Genomic DNA, 12,078 nt, shown 5'->3' with positions numbered 1-12,078 from the left:
CCTTTTTAATTCCATCATGTGACTTTATTCAAATACTACAAATCAGCTTTTTGTGTTGCACAATGTAGATAATCCATTGAGGAATTTCCTTTACACCTTATCACAAGTATTCTGCTTTAAATTATGTATTTGTGGGCAGACACATTTTATGATTAAACATTTTAAAATACGTAATATGAAAATTTCATAAAATAGGATGTGACTGCCAATCAATTTGTCATTAAGCAAAGATGTAGAAAAAGTCCGGCTTCCAGCACAAAGTCTTTGTTCAGTCATTTTTTTTCCTCTAATCACACACTCTTACACACACACACACACACAGGCAAAGAAATGTGGAGCTGTCACTTGTTAAACTTCGTCTTTGACTGTTTCAGTGAGAAAAATATTGACATCAAAAGTAGTGTGTGTAATTACAAGCCCCCCCCTCGCTGCAAAGTAATTTCAAATTATGCATGTTAATACTTGTATAAGGTGCTAACTGAACTAATAATATGTGCATGATTAATGATGCTCCGAGAAAAGGCAGAAAGTGGAAAAACACTACAAAACAAGTCGACCGCTGTGCTCCGAACAAGATGAATCTGAATCCATTTGAAGAATATTTACAAGTAAAATGTTGCTTTCGTCTGACACCTAAAACATTCGAGGCATGTTACGTATAAACTCATGATGCTCGCGTGCGTGGAGTTGCCATCTCATGTACATTTACAACATCAGTACCTGACCTAGGAGCTAGATCGCAGCCCTTTGCTCGTGGTACAAAACAGCCAGACAGCTACACTGGGAGTGATGACGGTGATCTGTTGGTGTGTGTTTCTGAAGCAAAGAAACTACAGCACTCTCTCAAAACAACTTACCAAACAGAACAAACTAACAAAAAACATCACTGGCTTCTTCCCCTTCAGACAGCTTTGAATTGATTCGAAAGAAGAAAAACAAAAAGATTTAAAAGTCAATTTTATGGAGCTAAACTGAGCTGAACCTAAACACCAAGAATCTGACTGCTGTCCCCGCTCAGTTTACCATCTTAGCATGTCAGCTCGCCAACAAGAGCACAAAGTTTTCACTAAACTGTTCCAGTAGGTTTATGTAATTTTGCCGAAACAAAAAAAAAAAAATACACAAAATAAATAAATCAAAGCTACTGAATGTAAAGGCACTGAACAAAAATGAAGAAAGCTGGCAGCTTGGTGCCAAAGTTATCAACTATCCTTGAATAGTTGCAGAGATATTTTAGGAAAATAAGTGTGAACCAGCTGAGGGCAAATAAAAAAAGTCCTGGGATCTCTTTATCTGACGCCGCACCTTTGTATAATCTCTCGTGTCAGTCAAGTACACACTGAAATATTTCACTATTAAAACAAAGACACTGAAAACCAATAAATTTAAGGTGGATTTCAACCAACACTGAGTGAAAAGACAAAAACACTGCCCGCTTCAGCCATGACTCAGTATTGTTGTGGCAGCCAAACTTTGAAAAAAAAAAAAACACCAGAACTACCTGCAAGCCAAAAAGAAATTTGAACAGCAATATGAGTGAACTGCCCCTGTAAGCTTTATTTCACTTTGGAAGAACATTTTTAGTTTTTGAGCATGCACACCTCCACAGAAGTTCACTAGCAGTCAGAGCATTCAGAAATCTTCCTAGGTGTTAGGACATCAATATCATCAGAAGGCTGAATTAATATTTTAAAAAGGTATGTGTAAAAAAAAAGAGAGAAAAGGAATAGTTACCAATGTCTGACTGTTTGTGATTTTAGTTTTAAAAATTATGAAAACTTCATTCCTGCAGCAACTTCGTAAAGCTGCCCAATCTGCTTTTGAACTCCTTTCGAGTTGCACGCACAAAAAGCAGTTTTATGCAAACCAAAACAAGCAATAAAAGCAACCAGTGGTCACATATGAAGAAATGAACAGCACTATTGCATAGAAGAAGAATATCAGGCAGAGTGAAAATAAACCCGTCTATACTACATCGAGAAAATACCAATTAACAGTGTGTTCTGTTGTAAATCGAGCTGTTGATGCTGACATTAGGAGCTTGGACTCCTTGATTATTCTTCTGATAAAACTAAGTGTTGAGTGAAGGATTCTTTGCACTGCTTCTGGCTGCTTTAAACAAGAGAGTGGGTTCGGTTTGGGTTTTTTTGTTATTAACTTCACAAAAACTGCATCTAAATTCGTAGAATTACAACAGAAAATGAGCTATTTTGGTACAGTATCTGTAGAAATGTTGAGGGATATTCACAGATTTGTTCAATAGATGTATTTAGAGTGCAACCAATAACAGATCTAACTTTTTACCAAACACACTGGTAATCTGTTTTTTTTAACTAAGGCTGAACTTACACTTGTTAAAATTTCAGTGTAGAATAAAGTGCCATGTTAAGGTGGCACGACACTTTTTAATTTTGTGGCACAACTGATTTACAAAAAGGCAATTATTTCCAGTACTGGTAGGAGATGGTTTGGATTGTGCTTGTGTATGAGGAGGAAATTAAAAATAAGAAAATTAGGAGCTGATGTGGTTGATTGCATTTCTTTTTCCATTTACTGTATAAGCGCACTGTAAACATTTCAAGTGTGATTCCTGTGATGAACTGAACCCTCTGTGTGGTCCTCGTGCATCCTGCAGTAGTGTCACACTTCTGCCAGCCTCTTCTTCTCTCCCTCTTTGTAATCATCATCATTATCATCATCTCCCCCTCTTTGGCAGTAGTGGTTTCTTGGAGTTTACTACAATGCAGCTGTGCAATATCGTATGTTTCTGTCATTTGTTGCCAGGTCTGCTCGACTTAACTGATGCTGAGCTGCGCAAATCCAATCAGTTTAATATCATCAGGAATCTCTGACTCCTCCACACCAGATGCCTGAAAAAAAGGAAAAAGTCACAAATGAGACTCTTAAAAATACCAATAATGTGAAAAACTGTAAAAATTAATTTGTCATATTGTATATTAGTACTAGATATTTGCCACTGTATTAAGACTTACTTACCAGCTTAAAGGTGACGTTTTTGTTACTTTGAGGATCCTCAACAATCTTTTGCAAATTGGCAGCAACTAGACAGAACAAAATAAAGACGTCTATTGATCAAATTACCATTATTCATATTAAAAAACCATACACTGCAAAAGTGCATTTGGATAATAGATCACTAACATTTCTAGACCATAAAATTAAATATAAAAGCTGTTGACTGACTCGATAACTTACCAATGACTAAGTCCCTCCCATCAACCAGGCCAGCTGAGACCAACTCCTGAGAAACTCCATCAGCGGAGTCTGGTGACAGAAGAAGGCAAAAACAAGATTCATGTGTGGAAAAACAGAACGAGCAAATAAACAAAGAACCTCCGAGCTTCCTCACCTCTGCCTGGCATGAACTCAAAGCGGATGTCATTGAGCTCCTTCTTGGAGTTCCTCAATCGAAGCACGAGGCTGATGGGAATCCTGGGGGCAGCTAGATCCTGGACAGGCACAGCAAGAAAAATATAAAAGAAAATTGATCAAAACAAGAAGTATCACAAAGAAAATGACAATAATGGCTAAAACAAACATATGTTTAAGTAGAAAAAACAGAAAATAATAAATCATAAAACTGGTATACCTCCAGGATAAAAACACAAGCGGTTGACGAGAGATTTGACCAAAATAGTTTCCCCTCCATTAAACCACGTTATACAACACAAATAAACAAGATGAGCACAGTCTTCTCTGTAAGAACAGTACAAACATTTTAAATAAATATAAAGAGGAAAACACAAAAAATGCAACAAGATCATGATAATAATTTAAAAAAAATAATAATATTGTCACACGTGACTTAAACAGAAAACACCAGTCTCGGTGAAAGCCCCTACACACAGGCAGCAGTGAGCTTTGAGAGCCACTCAAAAACCCGTTTGTGTGTATGTGATGCTGGCAGCAAAGCAATATTTTAACATGAGCACAGTGCACACCTCGGTGAATCAGACACACAAGCAGCAGAGTTTGTGTGTCTACTGTGTGTCCACTATTTACAGTGAGTCGATCATTCTGCAGGAGTAATTTGCTTTTTTATTTTTATGATTCTTGTTACAACATCAAAAACATCAACATCTGTCATATTTCTCCCCACTCAGTCTCAGATAAATGTGGGGGCAGTCTTTGGACAGAAGCTGGGGCTGAAAGACCATAAAATCTCCAAAGGTTATAAACGTACACCTCTACTGATTGATTTTCTCCTCTTCCTCCTCATCGGTAAACACGATACCTTTGCTTTTATTTGATGCCCTGACACACACAATTGCAGCTGGGAAAACAAGCTACTTCCTTTTCGATTTCCCATATACCGGAGCTGAACGCGGGCAAAAGTGTGTGCCCCCCTCCTCTGCTCCGAGGCGTACACAGAGCATACCGCTTCCTATGTGCAGGGGGCTGGAGAAGATTTGTGACGATTTATATTTGTAAAAATGATTTGATTACAATTTATTTTTTACAAATATGAATTTTCATATAAAACTTTTACTAAAACATTGATATCACCTCTTTGCAGCCATTTCCTAAATCCATACTTTCAAGAAGCAAATATTTTTGCAGTTTTCTTTCAGATGTGTTTTTACCGGGACAATGAGCTCATGTAAAGGGCTCGCTGTCTGAGCGGCAGGCTGAGGTGGAGCTTGCTCTCCTGAGGAATCCACAGTCGCAGGTCTCTCGTGCGCTACACCAGGTGGCTGCAGATGTGTTGTGGAGCCATCTCCTGGTGGGAAAAGCTAACAGACACATTGAAAGTAAACACAAAATAAATCCCTTTACAGGAATGATATTTTAAAGGGAAACAAATTGAGGAGACTCAAACGAAGGTCATGCAGATTGCTCCGTGTTGGTTGATAACAGAAATCAAGATCTTTAAGTCATGTCCACTACAAACTGACTCACCTCCATATTCTGGGACCCGTCCTTCACTCTGGGTGACTGCAGAATGGACATGACAGATTGTCAGGATCAAATACATGCAATTATTCTTTCATCCCCTCAGCATATGAACTGACGGGAGTATTGTAGGATTGAGAAAAATTTGACACAGAGTAAAATGGATATCAGTTAAGACAGAGGAAAGTAGAACCCACACCCAGACGTCACGTAAATGTGAAGACACTGAAAGTGATTTAAGCAGGTTTTTTGGGCCAGTTTAACCTTTATTTCATTAAATGCAGTTGTGGATTTTACATTTTTAAAAGTGCAACATAAAACTCAAGAGTTTTGCACAACACTAAGAAAACAACATGCCTATGTTGTTTAATGAGTTTTATGATCTTCTACACGATATCTTGGGATTTTAGGTAAGTGAATAATAGAAGACTTCAGCAAAAGTAAATTCCTGCTTGTTTAAAAGGGTTGTTCAGAACAGCACTAGTCGACAGGATGCTGCGCAGAATTAGCCCAATAAATTAAACTGGGCTGACAGAAGACACAGGCATGCAGAGTCTCACCCGCAGAGCTGCCACAGCAGCTTTCCCCTCCTCGCTCTCCTCATCCAGCTCGTCGTCGCTCCACTCCCAGCCGCCGTCTTCCGTCTTGTGGAGACGGCCACTTGAACCAGGCACACGACGCACCTACATGCGGGATTAAAGAAAAGTCCGAAGTCAACACACCCTGAACGTTTCAGTTCACTTTATCCCCACAGTACTGAATTTTACGAAAACATTGGTGATGTGAAGTGTCAAACCTTTTTAGATCGATCTGATATTGTGGGACCTTTCATTAGGAGCTTCTCATGCAAGAACTCGTTGGTCTGCCAAAGGGAGACAAAGATTTGTTGCAGAATGGGGTTTTTTTTGTTTTAAGTATGCAAAAACTGATTTTATTTTCATAACAGTAATACACAGCTCACCTTGGCTTTTGTAAAGAACTTGTGCTTGAGCAGTTCAGCGGCAGTCGGCCTGAATATTAAAGACAGAGAGATCTTCGATATGCTTGTGACACAACCTGAGCATATGATGGGAATGAAGCGTCTGAGACTAACTGACCTTTTTTCAGGATCTTTTTGTAAACACAAAGACAGCATTTTCCTGAATGACTTGCCATACTTCTTCAGCATTTCCTTATCTGTAACACCTGTCTCCAGAGTAGGGGGGTCGTTCTGCAAAGTCAGCATCAACACCTGGACACAGAAAGGTCAAAAACTAAAATTAGCTTCAGTCGGCAAACATACATATATGGTGGGATTCGTTTGTACTCTGAAGTCAGAATTTCCTAATTCCATGTAAAAAAAATAAATCAACAGGAACAAACCCCAAAGTCACAAAGTTCTGACCAACCCTGAACTCAAAATCCAATATGGCTGCCTCACACATCAAACACTGTGACAGCTACAGGGATAAACTTTCTATTTTTACTTCAGTTTGTAGTGTTTGAATGAACAGGATGCGGAAAAAAAAACAAATTTGACTTTTTCAAGCTTTATTTAAATACTTATTGTTTTAAACAGGAAAATATTTTAAATACAAATATATTATTTGTCATAAAACTCTTATGCACATTTACCTTCATTGGTGGGTATTTGTGATACGGTGCAGCCCCGGTGGCCAGTTCAATGGCTGTTATCCCAAAACTCCAAATGTCTGCTTTGAAGTCGTAGCCACGGACCTGCAGACCACAATAAAGACACATGAATTACGTTTTCTAATAACTTCAAAAGAATCTCAGGTGGGCATAACAGAGATATAACAGAATAGAGGGAGAGAAGCACTTGTACCTGCTCCATGACCTCTGGGGCCATCCAGCACGGTGTCCCAACAAACGTCTTCCGAACTTTATTCCTCGTCATGTCTCCTCCAGTGGCAAGAAAGGCACTCACACCAAAGTCTGAAGTGTTTCATTTTGAATATGTGTACAAAAGTAAATATATTCGTTTTACAAAATCCATATTTTCAACCAGATCTTGGTGTGTTAAATTTAATTTGATTCATTCAGTAAATGGCAAGAAATGAAACAATACCAGCAATCTGCACTGAGCCATCGTCTCCAAGAAGAATGTTCCCAGCTTTTAGATCCCTGAGAGGGAAGAGAAGAAGAATTACATCATTGTGAACAGATGAAATGTCACAAGTCAGTGACTGTGTCAAAACAGGCATGAATCAGCTCCAAGTAATCACTTCTTACTCGTAGAAACATGTTAAAGCTGCTGCTTTGAGTCATTTCAACTGAATCTGCTTGTTTTCTGTATGCACACTAAGACCAAACTACACACAAAGAACTGGGAAAAATCAAGCAGGCCTCAGCCTATCTTGCACTATGTTCCCTGATTAGATTTAAGTGAGTTACTCATATCATCTGAGTCCAATCAGCTACTGTCGCTCTCAATCTACTGAACTTCTCCCAAAAATGAACAAAACTGAAAGGTATCCTAAATTTACCAGCTAATCAGATGGCTGCATTTTATTTTTCTGACAAAACTTATTATTTTTTCTACATGTAATCTATATGAATAAGAAAACCCTTTTAGTGAATGGGAAGTCTGTTCATTTGTAACAACTGCACTCATCATACTACGAGTCCCCGTCGTCAGAGGAGGTTCATTGTGCTCCTGTAGGAAACTTTTATGTAAAGTAAACCTCCTCAATTATGCATTTTCACAGTATTAAATATTGAAAGAGTGAGATCTGGTTGAAACTGCACACTCAAATGCAGAGAGGAAAAGCTCAGAGCCTGACTGACGTCAGACGGCAGTGAAGTCACCATCTACCCCATGATGCATCATTACAACTCACCGATGAATCTGCCCGTTTTTGTGAAGGTACTCCAGTCCCTCCAAGACGTCTCTCAGGATCGTAGCAATGCAGGCCTCGTCCAACACTCCATTCTTGTGCTCACCACGTGAGATGATGTGCTTGATTATGTCCAACACAGAGCCTGAGAAAGGGCAAAGGCTTGTCACAAGACACGCTGACATAACTTCTTGGACCTCCTGAACCTATGCAGAGGCGTGACTGCAATACATTAAACTTCATTATGAGTTCAAGCTTGTGATTACTTGAAGATAAAAGGAATATGTGACAGAATAAAATAGTGCAAAATAAAGATAAGAGTTGCACAAAAGCCAGTAAATTCGGCAGCAGGTTTCTTTAGTATTAAAGCACTCACCCCCACTGAGCAGCTTCATCACCAGCCACAGCTCATCCTTCACCACAAAGGAGGTATAATAAGACACAATGTTTGGATGGTGGCACTGGCTCATAGCCTGAATCTCTTTCTACACAAAAAAGGAAAGAAAAATGTAAGAAAAGGTCACCCAATAAAAAAGAAATTTAGCAGGCGACTTCAAATTTTATCTAAATATATATATATGAATATTTTCACACACAAACTGCATCTCAGTGACATGATTTAATCTTTTCAATCACAAAATCCTTTTCAGTCTAGTTTACAAACAGACCTGGATTCAGGACCTATATATGTCAGCATAACTGTGTAGCTGAGGACATTAGAAGATAGAACATTGTAACTAAATGTTTACATTTGACAACAGACACTAATATTGATATTTGACAATGTCTGAAATGCAGTAATCAGCAAAAAATGATAAGGTTAATAATAGATAAACAAAACCAAACAACTTCTGATGATCTCCTCTACCATACACTGTTCAAAAGGACAAAAAAAGGTACACTGAAGTACTTCTACAGCTCATTTAAAATGTCCAGCTGTCATATTACCTTTAATAATGCAATAATAGGTTTAGAGGATTTAGCACAGTCGTGACCTGTGAGGTATTTATTTCACAGGATTAAACAATTGCTAACATTCCCCGCACTGTGATCGCTTCACAACCCAATTTTCTAAGGCAATTACCGGATCATTAAGTCCACCCTTAATGTTGTTTGCTGCACTGGTAAATCACAAAAACGCTTTTTGTAATCACAATTCATCAAGCGAGAAAAGTGCACAATGGGGGAAAAACTACAAACCCTTACTGTTCACTGTGCAAAATATAACAATATAAAGCTTTTCTGTGATGTTTTTGTTGTTGTTGTAATGGCATGAGTGCTAAACCATAGGATAATGACTTTACACACATTTTAGTTTTGTGTGATACGTGTAATTTTCCTCTGGGATTAATAAAGCATTGATTGATTAAGAGACTGATTGATACATATGAGCTTGATAGTTTGGAATGAGCTCCAGTATTCAGCAGCTTCTGAAGCACTAAACCTTCAATCTGGTTTTGATTTGAAGCCACAATCCACAACATTCCCTGCTACGTTCACACAGATAAACGCATACACATGTGCATACATTCAGATAGTCTTCCATTTTGCAATAATTTCATACCAGCAGTTCATCCATGCTAGTTTGACACTTTTCCAAGTTGATGCGTTTGATGGCCACCTTCTCCTTTCTCGGCTTGCAGTACGCTGCTTGGACAACTGCAGTGGCTCCACTCCCTGAGGAAACGTGAACAAGAAGAAGAACCAGTAGTCAGAATATAATAAAACATTTTTTTAAAGTGGACTCCATTTTTTGCAGAAAATTTCTAAAACAGTCTAATACTTCAGATCATGTTTGTTTTCTTGTCAAACTCCACTGTGATCAGCATTCATATAGGACACTTTGTAATGCAGCTAACATTATTTATGACATAAAACAAATCATTTTTCATCACCACTTTTAAACTTGTACAAAGAAAGGCTTCTTAGAAACTATAATTTGAGTACAAAGATCCGCCCTCTCCAACAATGACTCTTCGCGGAGTTAAAGGTTTTACACCAAATAATATGATTTTATTGTGCGGGGTAGTGAAAACAAGAGTGCGTTTGCCACTTCCAACTTTCACCTAATCTATTTGTGGAAACATACAAAACTAAAAAACTAAACTGCCTTCAACAGGGGTGCTTTCTTTTCGGGACAACACCGGCTACACTGCATTAGCAAGCCGTTTAGCTTCTTGTTGGTCGGCTAGGAGACAGTCCTACTTTAGCTTTCCAACTTGTAGGAGCCACTGGCCTCGCCAGAGGGAAACTACCAGGCTCCTGGTTGAGCTCCGGGTTGACTTTTGTTAGCTACATACTTATACTGCTAACAGCCAGTAAGGCTAGTAACAGTTGACAGCCAACACTGCAGTAAAGCCAGGGGAGGCTAATGCTAACAAGCTAAGCTAGTACTCACCTATCACCTCATTGAGTTCATAGTCATCCCTGTCGATCGTCCAGGACTGAGAGGACTGCTCTTCTGCCATATTTGTTTCCTAAACAATATGAAACGGCAGTAACAAAAGCGCTGGGTAGAATGATATGTGTAAGATTACTCCATTCGGGTCGAGTGAAGCTGGTTTCTGCTGTTCCGCTGACAACTCCTGCTACTACCGCCCCTGTCAACACAACTTTACGCGCGACTGACGCAACGCCTTACGTACAGACCCAGGGGGAGGAGCCAAATGTGGCCATCTTCAGCGAGGCAAATGTTAAAAATAAAACAAAACAAAAAAAAAAAAATCACAAATAACATACCCAGGTGGAGTCAGAACATTAAGAAACTGCTCACTAACAATATTTAGCTGAAATGCTAAAGTATTTACGGGAAAAATATTTCACTTTCACGTCAGTAAAATCTTTTCTGCCACTAGAGGGCGTTGTTTCCATCAGTACATTTTTTATATGGGAGACTGATGGCAATCAATGTTGCCTCTGTTTTGCGTAGTTTTAATCATATTTTGCACTCTAAGTGAGTTTCTGCACAGTTTGAGTCCTATTTTTACAGTTTTTATGATAGTTTGCATAGTCTTATTGAATGTATGCACAATTGTCATTGGTCATTTCTTTTCTGTCCATCCGTCTATCTATCTATCTATCTATCTATCTATCTATCTATCTATCTATCTATCTATCTATCTATCTATCTATCTCTTTTCAACAAACTACTGGACTCTAAACACACTGCTAAGAGTTACAATCTGATATGCTTAGGAAGGTTATCTGAATAATTAGTAAAAAAGTATCATCTGTAATGTTACTCATTTGAATATTTTTATGTAAACCAGATGACGAATGCACTTTGCTGCAAACTACACTACCTTTACTTTGTCCAGTTAAAGTAAAAGTAAAATATCTGCTGCAGTTTAGACATGCTCATTTGGGCATTGGAGATTGTGCCTTTCTTAGCTTTTTCTTTCTTTTTGCATGTTTTGTTTGGCAACACCAGAGCTACATGATCTGTGGCAGTGAAGCAGCACTCTGAGAGGTGAGGAAAAGCAGCGCAGCTATGGATGGCATCAGTGGTATGTGAGGAAACACCTGGGCCTGTTCTTGCTTGTTTTACAACCACACTCCAAGCAAATACACTTCTTCATCTATAAGTTGTTGGGGTTTTTTCTCACCACACCTCACTAATTTATGTTGCTGAAAAATTTAGATCAAATTGTTTGATTTAAAGTGTGTTTTAGTGTATAAACCACAAGGTAAAGAACACATTTTAACTGTAAAATGTACATTTCTGGTGGTTGTTTGTGTGCACATAAGCAATGGCCATAAAAGACACATAAGTGTGGCCCCAAACGCTCTGTTTTCCCGCTCACTTCTCTGAACTCTGTAGATTTTAGGGGCGGTGGTCTACCCCAGTCAGAAAGTTCTCCCCTTCTGGTGCTGCATTAAAGCTCAGTCATCATGGTGCTGACGGTGCGCTGAGGGTAAGCCAGGCCTGAAAGGGAAGTGCTGAGAGCCCCGCACGCCTCTGATTGCAGGGCTATTATCCTGCCGAGACAAAGCTGCACGAAAAAAAAAGGAAGTGAAGACTTAATCTGTCACTTTCACTGTCACCAATATCCTCAAAATATACAGACACCTCTGTGAGCCGGCCTTACACCAACTCTGCTGGAAGAAGACTCTCTGATCATATTTACCTTGTGTGCAAAGGAGGGGCAGGTGCTCACATGATAATACATTTGCCAAAGGCTCCAGCTGGAGTGTAGATATTAAATTCGCACTGTATTATGAGTTGTTTCCCTGCCCAGTTCATTCATATTGTTTCTTCTTAGAAAAGAGTTGGCTCTGATTGTGTTCTCGTGTCCTCACTCAAGCTTTTGAAAAGATATGTTTCACT

The 12,078-nt window shown here is 38.9% G+C and overlaps 1 protein-coding gene across 2 annotated transcripts; it reads right to left on the bottom strand.

Annotated features, from left to right (window-relative positions):
* Positions 1 to 63: 63 nt before the first annotated feature.
* oxsr1a (oxidative stress responsive kinase 1a) lies at positions 64 to 12,067 on the bottom strand. Of its 2 annotated transcripts, none has more exons than XM_025006922.2 (17): positions 11,555 to 12,067; positions 9,316 to 9,428; positions 8,128 to 8,236; positions 7,755 to 7,896; positions 6,983 to 7,038; positions 6,740 to 6,849; positions 6,529 to 6,630; positions 6,012 to 6,145; positions 5,876 to 5,924; positions 5,711 to 5,776; positions 5,475 to 5,597; positions 4,921 to 4,956; positions 4,605 to 4,754; positions 3,371 to 3,470; positions 3,217 to 3,285; positions 2,998 to 3,062; positions 64 to 2,870 (listed from the first exon to the last, which is right to left on the bottom strand). In XM_025006922.2, the coding sequence occupies exons 2-17, from the start codon at positions 9,328 to 9,330 to the stop codon at positions 2,796 to 2,798; spliced, it is 1,401 nt and encodes a 466-aa protein (XP_024862690.1). In that variant the 5' UTR covers positions 9,331 to 9,428; positions 11,555 to 12,067; the 3' UTR covers positions 64 to 2,795. The 2 variants fall into 2 exon arrangements, with proteins under 2 accessions (XP_024862690.1, XP_017276323.1); XM_017420834.2 differs by lacking the exon at positions 11,555 to 12,067 and adding an exon at positions 10,150 to 10,373.
* Positions 12,068 to 12,078: the final 11 nt, after the last annotated feature.

The sequence above is a fragment of the Kryptolebias marmoratus genome, linkage group LG20, assembly GCF_001649575.2.
Source record: "Kryptolebias marmoratus isolate JLee-2015 linkage group LG20, ASM164957v2, whole genome shotgun sequence".
In the NCBI taxonomy this organism is placed as follows: domain Eukaryota; kingdom Metazoa; phylum Chordata; class Actinopteri; order Cyprinodontiformes; family Rivulidae; genus Kryptolebias; species Kryptolebias marmoratus.
Note: the sequence above shows the minus strand (reverse complement) of the source record. Positions and strands in the feature narration are given on the sequence as shown.